Here is a 23,619-nt window from a genome sequence, read left to right as displayed (position 1 = left end):
ATATATATTTATAGTGTATGATATATGTGCTATCCAACGCTATATAGATGATTACTTCATTTTATTAAAAGACTTCATTTTATTAAAAGAATGTATTGGGCGGTGCCTGTGGCTCAGTCAGTAAGGCGCCGGCCCCATATACCGAGGGTGGCGGGTTCAAACCCAGCCCCAGCTGAACTGCAACCAAAAAATAGCTGGGCGTTGTGGCGGGCGCCTGTAGTCCCAGCTACTCGGGAGGCTGAGGCAAGAGAATCGCTTAAGCCCAGGAGTTGGAGGTTGCTGTGAGCTGTGTGATGCTATGGCACTCTACCGAGGGCCATAAAGTGAGACTCTGTCTCTACCAGAAAAAAAAAAGAATGTATTACAGTGTGCCCACTGCCTAAACGGGTGCCTGGTTCATAGTTGAGACTCAATAAATATTTACCAAGTGAATGATACAATTTTTTTTTTTTTTTGAGGCCAACTTCTTCATGTTGCTATGTAGTCCCATGCAATAGTTGGGACATTCTGAAAAATTGTTGTTTACCTAAAATTCCAAAGTTAACTGAACATCTTGTACTTTTCTCTGGCAATCCTACCCCCCGGAGACATTCGGCAATATCTAGAGACATTTTTTATTATCACGATCGGGGTTAGTGGTACTTGAAAAATAGTTATCTAAACATCTTGTACGTTTTTCTGGCAATCCTACCCCCAGGAGACATTCGGCAATATCTAGAGACATTTTCGATTATCACGATTAGGGTTGGTAGTACTACAAGCATCTAGGGTGGAGGCCAGGAATACTGTTACACATTTTAGAATGCACAGGACAGCCACTCCAAGGCAATGAATTATCTGATCCAAAATGTAAATAGTGTAGAGGCTGAGAAACCCTGAAGTAGATAGCCAAGAATTTTCGGGGTTCCCTAGTAGACAAACGCCTAGAATTTGTCCATCTTATGTTGGAAAGGAAGCATGGGGAATGCTCGGGGGGCTGGAGACTTGGCTTTAAAACCCGGGCTGAAACAGAGCCAGACTACCTGTTTGTAGCAAGTGAAAAAATTATTTGTGGTTCATCTGAAATTCAAATTTAACTTAGAATCCTGTGTTTTTTTGGCATGATGTTGAAAAGGTTGCTCGTGAGGGACATGGCGGACGTTAAAGCGCTCCAAGGGTCTAAGCGAGCCTGGGCCGCACAGACGCCCCCCTCAGGCCCGACGCGGAACATCTTCCGGTTGCCAGACGAGGGAGGCGGGGCAGCAGGCCGGAAGCGGCCCGGAGCCCAGGCGTCCTTCTCCCGTGGCAACGGCTTGTACAGGAAGTAGTTGCCGCAGCCGCCCCTGTGCGCCTGCGCGGGGCCGCCGGCTGCTGAGGTGGAGCTGGGTCTGGAGGCGGAGCTGGGGGCCGGGAGGAGTGCAGGAGAGTCGCTGGGGTGGCCGGGCAGCCAGCGAGGCCGGAATGGCGGCACCGCGCGGTCCACGCCGGGGAGCCGGGGCTGCCGGCCGGCGCTGCTTGGTGCTGCTGTGGCCCCTGCTGCTGGTGCTGCTGCGGGCGCGGCCGGCGGGGGCCCTGGTGGAGGGGCTCTACTGCGGCAAGCGGGACTGCTACGAGGTGCTGGGCGTGAGCCGCTCGGCGGGCAAGGCGGAGATAGCGCGGGCCTACCGCCAGCTGGCCCGGCGCTACCACCCGGACCGCTACCGACCCGAGCCCGGCGGCGAGGGCCCCGGCTGGACGCCGCAGAGCGCCGAGGAAGCTTTCCTGCTGGTGGCCACCGCCTACGAGACTCTCAAGGTGAGGCCTGTGGGCGCCGCTGGGCCCCGGGACTGCGGAGCGAGATCCTATCCGTGACCCCGGCTCCGCGCGCGGTGGCCACCGCGACCTTTAGGGCTCGCGTTCCCACGTGGCGCTGGGAAAGAGGCGAGACGGCCCGCTGTCAGCCAGCCCTCTTCATCCTTTTTGTGACAGTGTTATGCGAAGCTGTCCTTGTCTTAAACTTTTGTGAAAACATTTGAATAACGTGCAGTTTATGTTTGCCAAGCAGTTTTTGCTGTTATCGTACTAAGATCTGGTGTAGGATACAGGAATCGTCTCGAATATTGAGAGACACTGTGATCACATCAGTGTGGTGGGACAGAAATTTTGTTTCTGGAGATAGTATTAATGATGGCGTTTAGTTGGGGTTTGAGGAACTTCAAAAACACGACGAAGAACAATGAAAAACTTGCGAGAAGACCGGATGTTTGACTGTTGGTTCTGACAACTCTGTATGACCTTGGATAGTGACTTAATATGCTAGAATAGCTATTTCTATTTATGCCCTCTCGCAAGGTTATTAAGGGATTAAATGGTAGGTGTGCGAAGATTCATTCGCAAATAGGTGATTGATCACTAGCGGTAATAAGACCCTGACAATTTCTAGTAGGAAATGTTTTGTGATTATGTATTCACATCCCACTTGACAAAGGTTTTATTGAGCCCTGTGCGCATGAGGATGGGAAATTTGGTCTGATGCTACTTTCTGCTACTGCTCAATCAAACCATATAAGAAATAACAAAGTTTAGATCATTCCTGAAGGCTTCAAGGCCCCATCATACCACCTCAGCTATTGTAGTTGTGAGATTTGTTTTTAATCTTTTGTTTTCATTTATTTATAATTTTTTAAATAATCTTTTGTTTCTGAGGCAAAGTTATCCATGTTGCTCTATTGCCCACTTTTAATGACTGTACTTGGAGTGGTTATACTATAATTTAACCCCCGACTGTTTCTCCACATTAGCTTTCCAGATCTGAAAATACTGAGTAAGGGAATTTAATGACTTAATTCATACTTTCCAGAGCAGTATGGATAATTTGGAATCACAAAATGAGTGCAGCTAGTTCATTAAATTTTCACTAGCATTAGTGAGATTATAGTTTTTATTGACAATTCACTGATGTATAGGTGGGGAACTGGAAAAGTAAGTGCTAAGGCCAGAGGGCTTTGTTGCCTGTTAATTAGAGTAAAGAGTGATTGAGAAAACACTTCAGAAAAATGACAAGGAACTCTCTCCATCCAGGGCACCCCAGTACATGAAGTCCCAATCTGTGTTTTTTGCTGTTGGCCAGAAGCCTTGCTGGTGGTGCTCCAAAGCCCTGGTAGTGCATAACTGGGCCCTGTACAGATGGAGAACTTCCAGAAGAGAGGATGGCCAAAATGCTGCCAGCTGTTGCCTTCTGGGCTTTATGGGATTGGAGATGAGTAGGTTAGGCATGAGAGCATGTTGGTAAGAACTTTGAAAATAAGTTGCCAAGATAAGGAGGATAGAAATAGAGCCAGTTAGAGAAATTCTTCCTGAGAGGGATCCCAGGACTGTACACATTCTTGCTGTTTTTTGAAGAGACAAATTCTGTGGACTGATGTGGTGGATGGTTGTCTCTAAAATTTTCTACCCCTAATGTTTAGCTCTGATTTATCAGCTAACAAAAAGCTAGAGAAAATAATTTGTCCGCTTGTGAACAGGGAACTTTTAGGCAGTTAAAGACTAATATGTCTGGAGAACGTGGCACTTGTACTTTTGACTCTTGACGGGTTTGTGATAGCTACAAATACCTTGGAATAGGGAACTAGAAATGGAGTTGTACTGGTGGAGGAGGGAGTGAGGAGAGTATTCTGTAGGACCCCCAGACGTCCTCCCTCACACTGTATTTATTGTGGAAGTTATCCAAGAGAGAAAAGGGATGTCTGGGGATAGTTTGGACCTTTGAAAATCAGATCTAGCAGAACTCTATGAAAAATCCTATTTTAAATTCATAGAAATGGACTTGGATTCAGCTTCCAAGTGGAGCACCTCCAGGAACTGTTTACCTCATTGCAAATGCCCTTTCCTGGAAAAGGACTTTGACTTGCTCTGTGTGGGAAAAATTATTGAAAACAAACAGGGTGGTTTGATTTTATTTCTGTCACAATGGAGAATTATGAGGAAATTGCCAAGGAATGTTATTTGTGAGTAAAGCAAAGGTACAGTGAACTGGGGTCATTCAATTTGGAAGGCTGACAATTATCCCATTGAGGCAATGGGGATGTAACTACTGTTTTGCTTTGATAGTGTATTCTTAGGCTGTAGGGAGGGATGGTGAAGTGGCCTTTACTAAGAGCAGGTCAGATGAAATAGTGGGAGAAGTTGAGTTCAAGCAGCTCTGGAATAAAAACCAGATGAAGAAGCCTATCTCTGAATGCTGATAATAAATGGGAACTATAGTTATGTAAAACATCAGTGGATTTATGACTCTGAGTTTATATTGGTCAAAGAAATGCTCATTTGAGAGAGTTTTTTTTAATGGTCATTATAAAATAACTACACTAACATGATTTAGAAACAGTTGGTAAGACAAGAAGATATGACACTTGGTGGTTACTGTTTTAGCAACAAAAGATTCTACTTGGGCATGGAGAGGTTGAGGAAAACTGGAAAAAGAAGGAAGGGTAATCTTGGAAGAAAAAGGCAGATGGGTAGGTGTTTCCACCAAGTTGTGCCTAGTTTATATTCCCAAAAAACTTATAATTCCAGATCTCAGCAGGACTGCGGATCATTGTAATTTCACACACTGCTTTATACATTAAGACAATGAAGTGGTATTTAGTGTGTTTGACTATTGGGGATTCAGGGAATTCATGGACTTTGGAAGTTGAGTAAGTGGACGCTCACTCTGCCAAGACTGGATCTTCTGAGGTAGAACAATCTAGTCCCGCTTACGTGTTTTTCATGTGGCTATAGCACTTATCACACTGCACTGTAAATACTGAGTAGCCCTTCCCCTCCCACTAAACCATGCTCCTTGTTTTTTGTGTGTATATCCGTAGCACCTAGCACAGTGTCTGGCACATCAGATAACTCAGGTTAATAAAAACTCGTATCTATAGACAGGTTCAGATAGAGTAGAAAATGAAAGTGGATTTCTGGCATTCTGACACTGTTATGTGCAGCCTACTTTGCTATTTAACCGCAATTAATTGTGATTTTAGAGTGGCATAGATAAGAAAATTGGATGGTTATAAATGAAAAATTCCTGTGTGAGAGAAAAATTACACTTCTACTCTTAATGTTCTGGAGGTTTTTAATGGACAATAACCGTTCTTGAATGTAGATAAAAGTTGGATGAAATTGATGAAATGTGAGAAATTGCATGGAAATAAGCAGATGAGAGAAAAACTAGAAAGGCTGAACTTAGAAAAACTGGTGGCGCCTGTGCTCAGTGAATAGGGTGCCGGCCCCATATTCCGAGGGTGGTGGGTTCAAACCCGGCCCCAGCCAAACTGCAACAAAAAAGTTTGGCCGGTGCCTAGTCCCAGCTACTCGGGAGGCTGAGGCAAGAGAATCGCCTAAGCCCAGGTGTTGGAGGTTGCTGTGAGCTGTGATGCCATGGCACTTTACTGAGGGCGATAAAGTTAGACTCTGTCTCTAATAAAAAAAGAAAAGAAAATGGGAAAATATGGAATTCAGCATTTTGCAAGATCTCAAGATAAGAACATAGAAGAGGTCTTAGGAATATTGCTGGCGTGAAGGTTATCTGATAGGTTGAAGGAATATGTAGAGAGACTTTATTTCCTTTTAATTGGTCTGATTGGTATGGTAGGGCTTTAGCATTCAGGAAGATTTTTGGCAAAAGGGATTCTGAACTCCTTGCCCTGTTTATAATACTGTTCATTGTTCATTCTTTAGTATATTCTGCTACTCAGTCCTTCCTTTAACTGATGCTGACATAGGTGGTGCTGGGAGGAGACCATGACAGTGGAAAAGACACAGTTCCTGACTTTAAGCTTTTAATATAACAAGGGAGACAGATACTTATTGTTTAGTTATTATTTATTTAAGTTATGTAATAAAAGCATATGCAGATTATATTGCAGCGCTGATAGGAAGCAATTATGTTTTCTTGGATGAAAGAAGAATGTACTCTTTGAGCTGATTTAGATCAAAGTCATCAAGGTTGACAGTGAAGGGACATTTCTGGTAGAGGAAAACTTGATCAGCAGAAACGTGGAGTCACGAGTATGCAAGACTTGTCCTAGGAATGAGAGGTAGTTTGATGAGTAAGGAGAATTTTCTCCACCAATGATTACTTTTATCATATTTCTCTCAGTGACTCTTTGGGAGAAAAAGATTAACTGCACGTATTAATATTTTTATTTTGTTCAACATCATCCAGATTTTAGTTAGTAATTCATGACAATTGAGTATTCATAAAACTATTACCATGGATGACACATAACTTTCATTTCATGTGCCAACTCCAATCAGTCATGACTACTTGGAACACATGTAAGGGCTTTGAGACCTTTGCTGGGTTTAGTGGGAGAGAGTTACATGATTGATAGTGATTTGTCCATGGGTCCAGAAGAAGGATATGGTAGCATACGTGTCACACTTACTGTTTCTGCTGTGAACGCATTACTGATTCCTTAATTTCAGCTGTTATTCCCTACTTATAGCTGAGGTTGATTCTACACCAGATGTAATTGATTCTGGTCCTATGACTACCTGACAGATACATAGTTTTTATTGTATTTCCATGTTCATCTTCTGGAAACTCATTCCTCTTTTGTATCTTGAGATTCTTTGTTCATTTCCCACTCCTTTTACTTAATCTTGCTTGTTTTAAAGCTACACTCACATTTTTCTTCTTTCTGTTTTTTTTTTCTTTTTTTTTTAATAGAGACAGAGTCTCACTTTATAGCTCTTGGTAGAGTGTCATGGTATCACACAGCTCACAGCAACCTCCAACTCCTGGGCTTAGGTGATTCTCTTGCCTCAGCCTCTTGAGTAACTGGGACTACAGGCTCCCGCCACACGCCTGGCTATTTTTGTTGTTGTTGTTGCAGTTTGACCGGGGCTGGGTTTGAACCCGCCACCCTCGGTATATGAGGCTGGCGTCCTACCCACTGAGTCACAGGAGCCACCCTTTCTTCACTATTTGTTCTCTGTTTTCTCATCTTCCTTTCATTCAAGTTATTTATAGACTGATATGTACCTGCACTATTTTTTTTTTTCTTTTTTTGAGACAGAGTTTCATTTTGTTGTTTGGGCTAGAGAGTACAGTGGCATCATAGCTCACTGAAACCTCAAACTCCTGGGCTCAAGTGATTCTCCTGTCTCAGCCTCCCAAGTAGCTGGAACTGCAGGTGTGTGACACCATAGCCAGCTAATTTTAAAATTTGTTGCTATGTTGCCTAGGTTGATCTCAAACTTCGGGCTTCCAAGTGATCCTTCTACCTGTGCCTCCTAACGTGCTGGGAAGACAGGCATGAACCACAGCACCTAGCTTGGAACTGTTTTCTTTAAGGTGAACAGTGACTCTCTTCATCACCAGATCTGATAGCTGCAGCTGTTCTCTTTTCCTTCCTACTGGAACTCTTGTGGCAGGTGATACTGTTGACCGGTTAGTTTTGTAAGGTGTTCTTTCCTAACTTCCTGGTTGGTAATCCTCTTCTGTTTCTCCTGTCCTCCTAGGTATTTACATTCAGTCTTTATTCTTTGTCTGCCTGCACCTTAAACATTGCTTTTCCATGGAGTTCTGTCCTTTGTGTACTCTTCTTTTTTGTTTTCTAAGCTCTTCCTGACAAAACTGAACTATATCCTTGATTTTGGCCACTGCTTTCAAGCTGACAGCTCTAAAACCTGCATGTTCTTCAGGCTCATATTTTTTTTGAGGTAGAGTCTTACTTTGTCGTCCTCTTTAGAGGGCTATGACATCATAGCTCACAGCAAACTCAAATTCTTGGGCTCAAGTGATCCTCTTGCCTCAGCCTTCTAAGTAGGTGGGACTACAGGGTGGCTAGTTTTTCTGTTTTTAGTAGAGACAGGGTCTTGCTGTTGCTCAGGCTGGTGTCAAACCCTTGAGCTCAAGCAGTCTTACCCCCTCAGCCTCCTAGAGTGCTAGGATTATAGGGATGAGCCCCTTGTCCGGCCAGGAACCAGTATCTTTTTTTTTTGAGACAGAGTGTCTTACTTTGTCGCCTTCTGTGGAGTATTTTGGTGTCACAGCTCACAGCAACCTCAAACTCTTGGGCTCAAGCAATTAATTCTCTTGCCTCAGCCTCCCGAATGGCTGGGACTACAGGAGCCCGCCACAATGCCCAGCTATTTTTTTTTTTAAGAGACGGGGGTCTTGCTCTGGCTCAGGCTGGTTTCAGACCCGTGAGCAGGCAGTCCACCTGCCTTGGCCTCCCAGAGTGCTAGGATTACAGGTGTGAGCCACCACACCTGGCCTCAGGAACCAGTATTATTAAAAGTAGTTCAGAAGAGAAAAAAGTCACACATTTGTAGTCAGATAGGGAATACTTAAATGCCTTTAAACTGGGCAATATCTGCAAGACAATCAGTTGCATTCTACTGAACATAATTTGTCTTTCTGTGAACAGGAATTATTTGCACTACTTCCAGTTTTCTACAAGTTATTTCTGTCTCTACAGAAAGTAGGTTAGTAAATGACAGACAAAGGTGCTATCCTATAGGAATAAATAACTCTTGGAGGCTTCAGGAATTGAAAGGATATCTAGTAATTTTTTTCTTCCCTGTTTAAAAGTTGTCCACAGTTTTTCCCTGCATCTTCTCGAAACTTACTGTCCTCTTCCTATATTCTTTATCTTGGTGAGTAACATGGACCACACAGTTAACTGTAATTAGAAGCTTCAGTATCATGTTCAATATCTCCTCTGATTCTTGTGTACCACTTTAAATATCAAAAACTGCTAAAATCTGTTTCTTCCTCATCCCATTTTCACAATACTACTAGAGTTTTTTTTCATAAATATACACTTCTGAACTGGTATTATTCTCATACTTGAAAACATTGTGTATTTGAATAGCACAGATAACAGCCTAAGTCTTTGGCATGGCATACAAGATCCAGTGTAGTTCTTTTCCAGATTTATCTTCCTAGCTACATTTACTACTTCTTTGTTCCTAAATCTCCCCATTGCTCAAGTTTTACTGAATCTATTATATCCTTTACTGCTTCTGTACCTTTTTTGTTTTGTTTTGTTTTGTTTTTGAGACAGAGTCTCACTCTATCACCCTGGGTAGAGTGCCGTGGCATCATCATAGCTCACAGCAACCTCAAACTCCTGGGCTGAAGCCATCCTCCTGCTTTACTGTCCCAGTAGCTAGGACTACCAGCACCCACCACGATGCCCTGATAGTTTTTCTATTTTTTTTTTTTCTTTTTAGTAGAGATGGGGGTCTCACTCTTGCTCAGGTTGGTCTTGAACTCCTGAGCTCAGACAGTCCACCTGCCTCAGCCTCTCAGAATGCTAAGATTACAGGCATGTGCCACCGTGCCTGCTGCTGCTTCAGTACCTTCACACTTGCTATCTTTGCCTGGACCATACACCTTACTTGCTTTTCAAGATCTAGTGTTCATTTCATCTCTTCTGTGAATCCCCTTGCCAGGTCCCAGGCAGTGTTACTTATTCTTTAGCACATTTATTGTGCTTTCCTTGCTTCTCTTTTAGATGGGGGAGTTTTTGAGGCCAAAACCTTGTTTTATAGGTCTTTTTTAATCCTCTTTTGTGTTCAACACAAGGCTTAAGGTTATGTATCATTATTGGCTGTTCTGAAAATGACCAAGGTTTTTAAAAGGTCAGGTGACCAAGTAGATGGTTATAGTATTCATTGAAACAGAGGAGCAGATTTGGTTTTTGAACATGTTGAATTTGAGATATTTCTGTTAACATTTAGAAAATGTTGATGATGTAATTTAAAATAGCAGAAAGCAGGAAAAACAGATGTACATGTCACCAGTATATAGGTAATACTACAGATTAAGGACATTGTTGAGACTACATGCTGGATGAGAAAAGGGGACAGATGACAAGATAGTTGCACTAGTGATTGGTGGGCAGGGAACAAGAAAAAAAAAATGAAAGCAGTTAATTTTCTTCCTCTTTAGTAGGAAATAATAGCCCAGAAAAAAACTTAGGGGACCAGAGATTTTATTTTTTTGAAGGATCATTTGTGTATGTGTGTGTGTATGTGTTTATTTTAAAAATAAGATTAATACATATTTTTAAGAACATAGTATTTCTACATTTTCATGTATTATTGAGTCCTGGCCTTTACCATATCAATGGTTTCTATACTTTGTATAATAGAAATTTTTAAATGTAAATCTGGCTACAATATCAAATTATTGCAATTTATGTTTATTGAGATCAAACAATTCATCTCCTTCAAAGGCAAGAGCACACTATATTTTTGCCTCTGGGGAGGGGGATGATCCTTTTCATAAGAGAAGGAAGGACTCGGTGCTTTCTTTGCTTGCGGGTTTCCTCTTGTTCGCTTTTTTTGATCTAGATACTGGTGGTTGTGTTCCAGTCCTCCTGCATGTGCCCAAGAGGATTGGGAGTGGAGTGGACACCAGCAGAAGTGCCATTTATTCCTAGAGATTAGAAACAAGGAGCTTATTGCCCTGCTTGTCAAGGCTCAGGACAGAGAGGAGGAAGAAACGAGTATAAAGGTTTTGGTTTTGGAAAGAAGTTGGAATCTCCAGACTCTGGGACCTTAAGATCCACAAAATTGCTGAAAGAAAAAGTACTACCTTATTGAAAGGTAAGATAATTAAACTGTTTTAAGGTTTAAGCTATTTTAGCCAAAGTGGCATATTTTCATAAACTATGAATTCAATCAATCATTTCTGCTAAGCTGAAGTGTTTTTTTTTTTTTTTTTGCAGTTTTTGGTGGGGGCTGGGTTTGAACCCACCACCTTTGGTATATAGGGGCCGGCACCCTGCTCCTTTGAGCCACAGGTGCCGCCCATAAGCTGAAGATTTTATGATATAATCGCCCATCCACCCTGGTGGAGAGATGTATATAGTGAAAAACCTTTCTAAAACTTCACTCATTTTTGAAATGGTAGTTACCGCATGCCAGGCACTGTGCTAGGCCTTGGATATACAGAAATTAATGAGTCACCCTACCTATATTCTGTAAATTTTCATTCAAGGAAAAGAATAAACTGATGATAACAATGTGATAAGTGCTATAAAAACAGGTGCTAGGTATAATGGTGTGGTCTAACTCTGAGGCAGTAACATTTATGTCCTTAAGGATTAATAGAAGCTCATGAGTTTGGAGGAGAGAAATGGGCTTCAAGTTAGAATTATATGTTCAAAAATGTAGGTATGAAAAAGCATGTTGTATTAGAAGAACACACAAAATTCTAGACATTGTTATCTGAATGTTTGCTGTGGGTAAAAGAGTAGAGAGTGATATGAGACCTTGCTAGGTTTGGGCCTGTGTGGAGGCCTGGTAGCATGCGGAGGAAATTTTCACTTTGGCTATGGGGAAGTATTGGCGACAAAAAACAAAAAATTGTGGGGCTACCATACTTTCATGATGAATAGGAGAAAAAAATAAATATATTGTGTTAAAATAAGAATGTACCTTAGCTCTCTAATTGAGTCCCAGAAAGATGGTCCTTCTTATTCTGTCTTTTCTTTGCTAATATTCCTGGTATCTTCTTGTTCTTACTAGATTGATTCTAATCTGTGTAGGTTACTAAAGAGTAGGATTTTGACTTAAGCTATTGAGAACGCCTAACTTTTACCAATTTGTGCCGACCTTAAATACTTTGTAAAGTGTGTGCATGCCTCAGACTAAAAATCATTTTATTCATTTTGGAGAGAAAGCGAAAAGTCCTAGAGTGAAGATTAAATAAATTGAATAAATGCTGTGACCAGGAAGTTGCCAACTTCTAGTCTCTAATTGTGACCAAGATAGGGTCATAAACTTAGGACCCCAAGGAAAAGAAAACCATCCAAAGAGAAGTCTGACATGACTCGGAAACCTTTTGCAGGAGTTAGGTGGTATGAAGACTCATGAGGTGGCTCTGAATAGACCCCACAGCAGTGATTCTCAACCTTCCTAATGCCGCAACCCTTTAATACAGTTTCTGTGGGTCGCGATCCACAGGTTGAGAACCGCTGCCCCACAGGCTGTTGCAGTGGAAAGGCCAGACACAAAGTATAGATTTTGGAGTTGCTTGTGTTGGAGCATTAATTGACCATCCTGTTAAAGAAGGTCAGGACTTGGTGAAGTCACAAATCTAGAAACAGTCAGAGGTGGTGACCCTGGTAGAAGAACTGGGTGAAATGATTTGAAGAGGAATATCTGCATTCTATAGAATGTGACCTTCACTAAGATAAGAGAACAAAAAAGAGAAGGTAGCCTTTGCATGCATGATGCCCACACACCGGATTTCTTTTTTCCCAAACACCAGATTTTAATGACACTCAAGAGTCCTTGCTGTGTAAGTCAACGGGGGGGGGGGGGGGGGGCACAGACAGTGATGCTAGGGGATTTCAGCATCTGATGTCAGTGTGTTTAGTTTCAAAAGTACATGTAATCTAGAGCAAAAAGAATCATATTGGAAGAAATGCATTTGTTGAGATAGGGAGGCTGAATTAAAAGTCAGGGCATTTCTATAAAATTAGCCCAACGGCAAAAAGTACAAAGAGAATGGAAAAATTCTCAAAGGATTATCTAGAAGCCCTCAAAATGAGATACTTCAAGAGGCAGGGGCTTTAGTCTTCAGGACTGCACTTATGATCTCTATAAAGCTTTGCACTTTCTAGGTTGGAAGTTCTGGAGTATGATGATGATCTAAAGAAGGAATAATGAGGCAGTGCCTGTGGCTCAGTGAGTGGGCCCCATATACCGAGGGTGGCGGGTTCAAACCCAGCCCCTGCCAAACTGCAACAAAAAATGGCCGGGCGTTGTGTCGGATGCCTGTGGCAAGAGAATCGCCTAGGCCCAGGAGTTGGAGGTTGCTGTGAGCTGTGACGCTATGGCACTCTACCGAGGGTGACAAAGTGAGACTCTGTCTCTAAAATAAAGAAAGAAAGAAGGAATAATGGATTGACAGTAGAGGCATGTAGCAATGAATTTGAAAATAATATTAGCCTGAGCTCACTCCTCTGTATATAATGAGCAGTTCTCATACTGATGCTCCATATAGTGCCATGAAATAATCTTTAAATACATTCATATCTAATTAAACCAGATACTAGCTTATATATTGGTGAGAAGTAAAAAATATTTTGAATGTAGAACTGTTCCTGAGAATGTTCTCAGATTCCAATTTTTTTTTTTTTTTAAGGAGACAGATTTCACCAGGCTGGAGCGGAACAGCCACTGCAGCCTCAAACTCCTGGGCTTAAGCAATTCTCTTGCCTCAGTTTCCCAAGTAGGGAGGAATACAGGTACATGCCACCATGCCTGGCTAATCAAAAAATTTTTTATAGAGATGGGGTCTTGCTATGTTCCAGGCTGCTGGAACTTCTGGCCTCAAAAGATCTTCCTGCCTGGGTCACCCCAAGTGCTAGGATTATGGGTGTGAGCCACTGTGCCTACCCAGATTCAAAAAAAAAAATTGTTTCTTTTTTTTGATACTGAGTCTCACTTTGTTGCTTTTGATAGAGTACTATGCTGTCATAGCTCACAGCAACCTCAGACTCTTGGGCTCAAGTGATTCTCTTGCCTCAGCCTCCAAAGTAGTTGGGACTACAGGCGCCTACCACAATGTCTAGCTACTTTTAGAGATAGGGTCTGGCTCTGGCTCAGGCTGGTCTGGAACCTGTGAGCTCAGGGCAATTCATCTGCCTTCTCCTCTCAGAGTGTTGGGATTATAGGCGTGAGCCACCACGCCCGGTAAGATTTAAAATTTTTTTTTTTTTTTTGTAGAGACAGAGTTTCACTTTATTGCCCTCTGTAGAGTGCTGTGGCCTCACACAGCTCACAGCAACCTCCAACTCCTGGGCTTAGGCGATTCTCCTGCCTCAGCCTCCCGAGTAGCTGGGACTACAGGCGCCCGCCACAACACCCAGCATTTTTTTGTTGCATTTTGGCCGGGGCTGTGTTTGAACCCATCACCCTCGGCATGTGGGGCCAGCGCCTTGCTCACTGAGCCACAGGCGCCGCCCAAGATTTAAAATTTTTAATAGAAAATACATAGTGATTTGAATAGGTACAAGGAAGATTTTGTCATTAGCAAACTTCTTATTTTAAATCTAAGAAAGTACATATCGGAAGATTCAGAAAGATGCCCTGAACAGACCTTAGTGCATCTGTTCGTGGTAGCAAGGAACTAATTTTAGATTTTGCAATGCAAAGCGTTAGCTAAGAATCTATAACTTTATGACTGTTGAATAATTCAACCTAATAGAAACTCTCTGGGTTAAAAAATTAAGACTTATTTTTGTAATGGTTTCTGTTGTACTCACATATAGAGAATAAAGAATTGTTTTTGTCTTTGTTTTTTTTTTTTTTGAGACAGTCGTATTATGTCGCCCTTGGTAGAGAGCTGTGACATCAAAGCTCACAGCAACCTCAAACTCTTGGGCTTAAGTGATTCTCTTGCCTCAGCTGCCCGAGTAGCTGGGACTATAGGCGCCTGCCACAACGCCCGGCTATTTTTTGGTTGCAGTTGTCATTGTTCTTTAGCAGGCCCTACTCACGACCACATGCACTGAAGGTGTTGGATTCGAGCCCGGCCTGGGCCTGCTAAAGTTTTTATCTTTAGCATTTTTTTTTTTTTTGAAATGGGACAAGTTGAAAACTAAGGTTTTTGTTTGTTTGTTTTTTGGCGTGGGATAAAGAGTAAATCATAACCAAGTTTCATAGCTCTCAACCTATGTAGCTCAATAAAGCATTGGCATTTATCCCTTTTAGAAATTGATTAGAATTAGAGACGACTTTAAAATAATGTTTCACGTGTGAACATTTAGAACAGCATTTCAGAATGCTATAATTCTTTCAATGTTTAAATGAGTTTGTATGAGTAAGATCTACTTCTTACCCCATTTATATACTAGGCTGTGACAGTATCTTATAATAGTAAAGTATTATATATTTGTAGCATGTTTTTGTATAAGGTTTGTCATTTGAGATTCAAAATAACCATGTGAAAATAGTAGGGTATAGTTAACCTCTTTTTGTAAATGAAGAAGATTTGGACTTAGGTTAAATTTAGCCATTAAATTTAATTTAGCAAACTAAAATTTGCCCAACATCGCAAAGCTAGACTTTTGACCATTGTACTGTACTGATATCTCAGTGTTCCAGAAGTGAGCATAGTTGTGTAGGCACAGACCAGCTCCATCTACTTTCTGCTGTCTTAAATCACTGCTTTCAGTGGAAAACTTTGTACACAAGGTTGGAACAGGATTCTGAATATATACAAGATATAAACAGTTTTTTAAATCAACAGTTGTTGAAAATAGATGTCAACATGCTCTTTAAATTATGTAGGAACATGGTGACATCCTTATTAGCATTTAGCTGAAAAGGCTAAATGCTTAATCGTTATAAGGTGCTTTTGTTTTGTTTTTCTTACAAGACTGACAATACTTCAGAATTTTGAGGGTTTTTTTTTTTTTTTGAGACAGAGTAAGACTCTGTCTCTCTGGATAGAGTGCCATTGTGTTATCAGAGCTCACAACAATCTCAGCCTCTTGGATTCAAGTGATCCTCTTGCCTCAGTTTTTCTATTTTTAGTAGAGACGGGGTCTCACTCTTACTCAGGCTAGTCTAAAACTCCTGAGCTCAAGCAATCCCAGAGTGCTGGGATTCCAGGCACGAGGCACTGTGCCTGGCTGAGAAATATTTTTATTATGTTTTTATGCCTAGTATTAATGCTCTGGAAATAAATTTATGTAAGTCTTTGAAGAGTAATAGGAAATTTTTTATTTTGACAGTTTCAATTCTTTTGCTCAAATCTGACATGATTATAAAATTCTAGATTTGATTTAACAGATTACAAACTCGGGCCATTTTTGAATGTCCTATAAAATTGGATGTCTTGTCATTTTACAGGATGAAGAAACACGAAAAGATTATGACTACATGCTGGATCATCCAGAAGAGTACTACAGCCATTACTACCACTATTATAGTAGGCGCTTAGCCCCTAAAGTGGATGTTAGAGTAGTGATTTTGGTCAGTGTGTGTGCTATTTCCGTGTTTCAGGTGTGTATCAATGGATATGTACATCTCTGTGTACGTGCATGCAATGGCTAACGTTGCCTAGTGTTAGCCATTAAAACTGAACTGCAAGTTGTCTTCTTATAAAATTTTACTTCTACCAGAGGTTAATTTTTTTACATTAGAAAAATACTCATTTATCCAAACAATTGGTAGTACCGGAATTTTTATCAGTGTGAGATCTAAGAAATTGATGATGAGTGTTATTATAGAACTTTAAAACAGGGCAGGCGCAGTGGCTTGTGCCTGTAAGCCTGGGAGGCTAAGGCGAGGGGGATCATTTGATGTCAGAAGTTCAAGACTACCCTGAGCAAGAACGAGACCCCCATCTCAACTAAAAATTGAAAAAGTTAGCCAGGTATGGTGGCACATGCCTGTGGTCCCAGCTACTAGGCAGGCTGAGGCAGGAATATTAATCATTTGAGCCCATGAGTTTGAGGTTGCAGTGAGCTGTGACACCACTGCACTGCAGACCCAGCAACAGTGAGACCCTTTCTCAAAAAACTCCAAACAGCAACCAAAAGACTCAACTACAAAACAACCCTTCAAAAATCTAGATCTTTTGGCTCGGTGCTTGTAGCTCAAGCGGCTAGGGCGTCAGCCACATATACTGGAGCTGGCAGGTTCGAATCCAGCCCAGGTCTGCCAAACAACAATGGCAACTACAACCAAGAAAATAGCTGGGTGTTGTGGCGGGTGCCTCTAGTCCCAGCTACTTGGAAGAGTGAGGCAAGAGAATCGCTTGAGCCCAGGAGTTTGGAAGTTGCTGTGAGCTATGATGCCACAGCACTCTACCCAGGGCGACAGCTTGAGACTCTGTCTCCAAAAAAAAAAAAAAAATCTAGATCTTTTCTCCTCATTCCCTCTTATTTTCTATATGACAGCAAGAGTAAGTGTCCTATTATTTACCTTTGTAGAATTTTTCAGTGATTTCTCATTAAACTTGGGAAAATCTGAACCCCTTAATCTGGCCTAACAAGTCTTAGCCACCATCATCAAAAGCCAGTAGTGCTCACTGTCATTGTAACAACCAAAAATATCCCACATGTTTCTGTATACTTCAAAGGCATTTCAGGTCAGGTTGAAAACCACTGAAATAGGCTACGTGCAGTGACTCAGCCTACCCCACTTTGAGAGGTTGAGGCTGAAGGATAGCTCCTTAACAGGAGTTTGAGACCAGCCTGGGCAACATAATGAGACCCTCATCCCTATAAAAAATTAAAACATTTTCCAGGTGGTGTGGCTTGTACTTATATTCCCAGCTATTGGAAGGCAAGGGCCAGAGAATCACTTGAGCCCAGGAGCTGAAGGCTTCAGTGAGCTATGATTATGCTACAGTATTCCAGCCTGGGCAGCAGGGCAAGACCCTGTCTTTAAAACAGTAAAATAAAGAAAACTACTGAAATAGATTAAGAGAGGTGTAGTAACTTTTTATATTGTTTTAAAATACCACAGAATTTCACTTTAGCCTGAAATAAATTTTCCCTCTTATTAAAATAACCATGCCTGTCACATGCTCCTTTAGTGGGAAAGAACACCTCAGTGATACAATGAGGCAGTTTGCTAGTTTGAAAATTACTTCATTAGTTTAATTGGTAAAAGAATTTCTATTTGGGGTGGCGCCTGTAGCTCAAAGGAGTAGGGCGCCGGCCCCATATGCTGGAGGTGATGGGTTCAAGCCCAGCACTGGCCAAAAACTGCAAAAAAAAAAAAAAAAAGAATTTCTATTCAAGATTAAAGTTAATATTTTATTAATAAATGTATCAGCTTTTTTATAATAGAAATATTACTCTTTCAAAGGGGAGAACAGATAAGTTTACTTTTTATTTTAAATAATGTAATACTGTAATAACCTTTTTTTTTAAACTGTTATTCCTGAAAGATGCTATAGTAAGTCAGGATGTTATTGGTGTAACTGCTTATTCATTCAGTGAAACAGGGACCAGAATGTGTGGAGGTACTGCGTGAGGAGCAGGGTTCTTACACTAAAAGTTTTTGTGGTTGAATACATTTATGAAGTAAGTTGATGTTTTCCTTCCAAATAGGTGGAGAGCTCAAACATATTTGAATCTTTCACCAGAATAAGAAGAGCGTTGTTGTGATATATGTAGATGGTGTAGAAAAGTATGAATGAATGTAGTTGGCTTGTGTACCTTGTGAATTTTTTAAACGAATTCCTTACCAGCTAGTTTTTGCCATTTAATTCTTCCTTTGGTTAAGTAAGTTGCAGTTTAACAAATTTACAAATAAAAAAGTTTCTCAATAATGATCTGTGATCTAGGGAAGAGCTAACTGGTAAAGATATGAAACTGTAGGGTGGTGTGATCCCATCAGTTGGTCCTCTGATTTTGGTTATCTCCTGTGTGAATCAGTGGCCTTTGGGCTCAGCTCAGAGTTCACCTTACTTATCCAGCCTTGAGATCTGTGTACACATGGGCCTTGTTCAAATGCATCTTTTACTTACAAAGTAAGATTTTTGAGATCCCTGTTTTTAATCATAATAGGTTTCTTGGGTGGTGGTTTTCATCAAGACACTCTATTGTCTATCAATTTGGTAATAAAAATGACTCATTTTTCTTTGTTTAAATATTCTAGTTTTTCAGTTGGTGGAATAGCTATAATAAGGCAATCAGCTACCTAGCTACAGTACCCAAGTACCGTATTCAAGCAACAGAGATCGCCAAGCAGCAGGGACTCCTCAAAAAAGCCAAAGAAAAAGGCAGAAACAAAAAGTCCAAAGAGGAGATTCGTGACGAGGAGGAGAACATCATAAAGAACATTATAAAAAGTAAAATAGATATAAAGGGAGGCTATCAGAAACCCCAAATATGTGATCTTCTTCTGTTTCAAATTATCTTAGCTCCTTTTCACCTGTGCTCATACATAGTGTGGTATTGCCGATGGATCTATAATTTTAACATCAAAGGCAAAGAATATGGAGAAGAAGAGAGACTGTATATCATACGTAAATCTATGAAGATGTCAAAGTCTCAATTTGATAGTCTAGAAGATCATCAGAAAGAAACTTTTCTTAAACGGGAGCTCTGGATAAAGGAAAATTATGAGGTGAGTAGTCACTGCTGTGATTTTAATGTCATTCTCCTGACCAAGTTAAAATTAGCTTTATGATAAAGGATCACAGAATTGCATTCAAATTTCTGAAATCCAAGAGTTAAATTATGAATAAAGATTTTTTATTGAGAGTATGATTGTATTTGGGAGTGGGACAGAGGGTTTTAACCTGTAATTTCTCTTTAAAAGATGAACTTCAAATACTTTAATTGACTAATTCTAAAAAAGCTTTAAGAGTGGTCTGATTTGCTGTGTTGAGTTGCAGTGGAGTGATGTGTTTGCAAGGATACCATAATTTTCTGTTAATTGCACTGCCTGGAATGTGGTCTTCCCCAAGTTTTCTTCCAGTCTCGTAAACCTAACTACAGAGATTAAAAAGAAAAAACCAAACAAAACAGAGAACAAAGAGGTGGAAATTTTGTTGAAATAACTTCATTTCAAAATAATTTCTGCATGGGATTTTCTATGCAGTAACTACCACATATATGGAAAGTTACTTTTATTTTACTTTTAAGTTAAATTGACTTCCTGTAGTGCATCTACTTTTGGGCATTTTAATAAATGCTTTGTTCTATAATGGTCAGCTACAAAAATTACTTAGAGGTGACCAGCTACCTAACCATGGTCCTAAAGGGAGGAGTGGTCTCATAATAATGATATTGTTTTAGGTTCTGGGTAAAATTGGCTAATATTGTAAATATAAGAACTGAGCACAGTGCAGCTTTCTTAAGACCTCTGAAATACATTAGGTTCTTTCCTTTAGTTTCATAGTCATTCTTTTTTGTATGTAATCTCCTAAATAGATTTAGGTTTCATTTATATTTAAGTAATTTAACTTAGGAATTACCAGATGTTTGGCCAAGTAGTTACCTGTGTATTAGGCTTGTTTATAACATAGAAGTGAAAGCAGCACAGTGGTTAGCCTCTAAACTATTGGAAAGGTTTTCTTTTAAGTAGGTTAAGCAGCCCTATCTGCAAATCTGTCTTTCTTAGAGTGCTGTTCTGGAGTGAATTAAAGTGTGTTACTGTGAGGTTATCTTAGTCATTACTTCGTAATATTTAGAATTAAAATCTTTCGGCTCAGCGCCTTTAGCTCAGCCGCTAGGGCACTGGCCACATACACCAGGGCTGACGGGTTCGAACCCAGCCTGGGGCCTGCCAAACTACCATGACAACAACAACAAATAGCCAGGTGTTGTGGCGGGCGCCTGTAGTCCCAGCTACTTGGGAGGCTGAGGCAAGAGAATCGCTTAAGCCCAAGAGTTGGAGGTTGCTGTGAGCTGTAACGCTACATCACTCTACCGAGGGCAACAAAGTGAAACTCTGTCTCAAAAAAAAAAAAAAAAGAAGTAAAATTTTTCTACAATTTGATATGGCTGTGAAAACTGGCAATGCCAACTAGTCCATTTTGCTTCAGTTGACATCCACTAAAAGTTGCAGAAGTTCAGATGTTTTTGTTCTCTGTGTTTTCACAGGTCTTAACTCTGAGGCTTATTTAACTTTCATTGGAAACATTAATAAAAGTACTTTGAAAAACCAACAATTATCTTGGAATATAAAAATAGATATAAGTTCAATATGGAGACAAACATATATGTAAAGTCACTTTGTTTCTTGGTTAAGATCAATAAATCTGAAAGTTACCAGTTAAATTTTACAAATAAAATGTTAATTCTTTAATTTGTGACATTAGTTATAGAGAAGAAATGTTAAACCCATTAAACTCAGCTTATATGTGAGTTTAATGAGAAAAAAAATGTATTCCTAGAAATCAGTGACAAAAAGTTACCAGTTCTTGTGAAGGTTGTTCTTGTTTAACACTGAATGTTAAAATGATGACTTGCATAGTATTTTTAGATTAAGTGGTCTTCAGAAGACAAACCAGTAATGTTCACTGGAAACTTACACCTCAGTTATATTTGAAAAATGTAAATATGCCATAAAGTTAATGGCAAATAATTCTTTTTGGATTGTAAAGTCATTTAGTGTTATTTATGCACGTAGGCCTACAAACAAGAACAAGAGGAAGAGTTAAAGAAGAAATTGGCAAGTGACCCCAGATGGAAGAGGTACAGGAGATGGATGAAGAACGAAGGGCCTGGACGGTTAACATTTGTAGATGACTAAAGATTGGTGGAAAGCTGCTGTGCCAAACCTTAATCATGATATTATTTTCATAACTGAATTATTTAAAAAATGTATCAGTTAACTGCTAAAATTCCTCAAATATTTGATTAAAAAGAATAATGTAGACATTTAAACTTTCCCTTAAAACTTTATACATAAGACATTTATGATCAATTTTTATAATGTTTGTGGATTTTGTTAAAAGATTTCACATGAAGATTTATTAGTTGCCATTTAAAAATTTTATATGTTAAAAGATCTGACATGAAAATTTATTAGATACCATTTAAAATTTTTACGTGTTAAGTGTTTATTTTTCCAAAGTGTTTCCTTATTTATTCTTTGTTCTAGTACTACACTTTCCTGCTTTCCTGGCCTCTATATTTTCACAAAACATAAAAATTTTTAGTAGCATTTAATTACATTATTGTGAGGGTCTTTCTAGACATAAACTTCTTCAGTAGAATGGTTCAGCTGTCACACTGTCTTTATTACAGGCATTATAGGATTGAAATATGTTCAGAATAACCTCTCCAGGAGAGTCTTCTGCTAGAACGTCATTGTGGAATGTCATTCCTCCAACCCTGTCATATTATTCTTAATAAGACGGGACACTCTCCGCGAGAGTGAGTCTACCCCATGTCCTTATAGGACGATCTTGCTTACAGTCTCATTGTAGGACTATAACTGTATTCTTAATCAAACATTTCTCCAGAAAGGATCTTGTGAAAAAGTCTTTTGTGTAACAGTATTGCTCTTTTTTTCTCTTTTCAATTAAATAAAAAAGTGACAGGGCAGAGATAGTGTACGGAAAAGCTGTTCATGTGTTATGAAGTCTTTTGAGTGGTGAAAATCCATTGTACATGACAGCATTTAGATGCATTTAAACTAGAAAAAAGAGGTGCATGCCTATGTGTGTGCTGTTCTATCAGCTAATGAAATATTTTTTATATGTGTGGAAGTGAAAGTAAAGACACATGATTTGGCTGAATTAAACATGATACTGCACCAGAGTATCAGTACACATTCATGGTAGTGAATCAGTACTCTTGTTAAAGGGTTTATCCTATTGCTTCATATTAATAAAGTGGTTGTAATATATCATAAGTTTGTTGGTATGGCATTTTAAATTAAAAGTTAACACATTGGTTTTGTATCATATACTTTTAAAAGATTAGTGTTTTATGGTAGATAAGCAGAGTCTGTTTCTAGCTAAAGTCATTTTAAGAGCTCAGCCCAAAATGAGACACATATAAAGAAGCAGGAAGGCAGAGTTTTATCCTTGTTAATATAGCCAGAGACTCAAGACTAGTTATTTCATTTGTGAACAAAGGTTTCAGTTATCCCAATTATAACATTGGGGTAGAATTTGACCAGATTATCACTAGGGTCCTTTTGCAGCTCTAAAATTCTGAAATGATATTTCATATGTTTGTAAACTTTAAATGAAGTGTTTTCCGCATCCATTCTTTTTTAGGAGTGTGGTGAAGGGTACAGGGCTAAATTATAGGTAGCTATGTTTTAAATCTCAGATGCCCAACTCTTAACCATTAACAAATGACTTTCAAAGGTGCTAAAGTTGTTTGTAGAGCCACAACCCGTCTTAGTGACTGCTTTATCTCACAATTACCGTACAGTAGTACCGGATGGGCGTGGTGGCTAAGGTCTATAATCCTAACACTCTGGGAGGCCGAGGTAGGTGGATTTCTTGAGCTCAGGAGTTCAAGACCATCCAAGAGCAAGTCCCTGTCTCTGCTTAAAAAAAAAACAAAACAAAAACTGGGCATAGTGGTGCATGCTTGTAGTCCCAGCTTCTCGAGAGGCTGAGGCAAGAGGATTGCTCAAGCCCAAGAGTCTGAGGTTGCTGTAAGTTCTGATGAAGCCGTGGCCCTCTACCCAGAGTGACAGAGTGAGACTCTCTCAAAACAAAACCAGAAGCGTGCAGTAGTACTTACCTAAGAACGTTAAGTATGTGGCATATACTATGAGAATCAAAAAGAACTTACCCCTCTTACAGTATCAAAGAAATTTCTGATTGCCTTAGTAAAAATTATAGGCAGTTAGAAATAGGAAAACAGGGTATGTTAGCATTCATAAACGTTGGACGATAAAAACAGTACATTTTTGGATATTCTTTGCAACATTAGTCTGCTAGTTTACTGTAGTTCTTCCTGTCATTCTAGAAATCTTATTTCTAGAATTGCCCCAGCAGCCTGCTGAGTCAGTAGTATTTGGTTGGTCTTTTGGAATCAAGGGCGTTGCGCGAGTCCAGGTGAATAGACTCTTCTTAACAGAAAGACTGTGATTCCTCCTTCCCCTTCCCACAATAGACTAACTCTGCACTTCAAAATCCCAAGGTGAAGGCAGAGCCATCCATTGTGCCAAGTGCCATTCAAGTAATATGGATATGTTTACCAGCTG

General features: G+C 40.0%; 1 protein-coding gene across 1 annotated transcript; it reads left to right on the top strand.

Moving 5' to 3' along the window:
* The first annotated feature begins 1,387 nt into the window (after window positions 1–1,387).
* DNAJC25 (DnaJ heat shock protein family (Hsp40) member C25) lies at window positions 1,388–21,496 on the top strand. The gene is made up of 4 exons (XM_053565901.1): window positions 1,388–1,773; window positions 15,832–15,984; window positions 18,595–19,065; window positions 21,076–21,496. The coding sequence occupies exons 1-4, from the start codon at window positions 1,441–1,443 to the stop codon at window positions 21,196–21,198; spliced, it is 1,080 nt and encodes a 359-aa protein (XP_053421876.1). The 5' UTR covers window positions 1,388–1,440; the 3' UTR covers window positions 21,199–21,496.
* The last annotated feature ends 2,123 nt before the right edge of the window (window positions 21,497–23,619 follow it).

The sequence above is a fragment of the Nycticebus coucang genome, chromosome 2 (genome assembly GCF_027406575.1).
Source record: "Nycticebus coucang isolate mNycCou1 chromosome 2, mNycCou1.pri, whole genome shotgun sequence".
Classification (NCBI taxonomy): domain Eukaryota; kingdom Metazoa; phylum Chordata; class Mammalia; order Primates; family Lorisidae; genus Nycticebus; species Nycticebus coucang.
This window is presented reverse-complemented; position numbering and strand designations above follow the sequence as displayed.

Excerpts from the sequence above, each read along its gene's own strand:
- DNAJC25 (XM_053565901.1), top strand. The coding sequence starts at position 1,441 with ATGGCGGCACCGCGCGGTCCACGCCGGGGAGCCGGGGCTGCCGGCCGG. Across the intron at positions 15,985-18,594 it reads GTGCTATTTCCGTGTTTCAG|TTTTTCAGTTGGTGGAATAG; the intron begins GTGTGTATCAAT and ends TAAATATTCTAG. Across the intron at positions 19,066-21,075 it reads GGATAAAGGAAAATTATGAG|GCCTACAAACAAGAACAAGA; the intron begins GTGAGTAGTCAC and ends TTATGCACGTAG.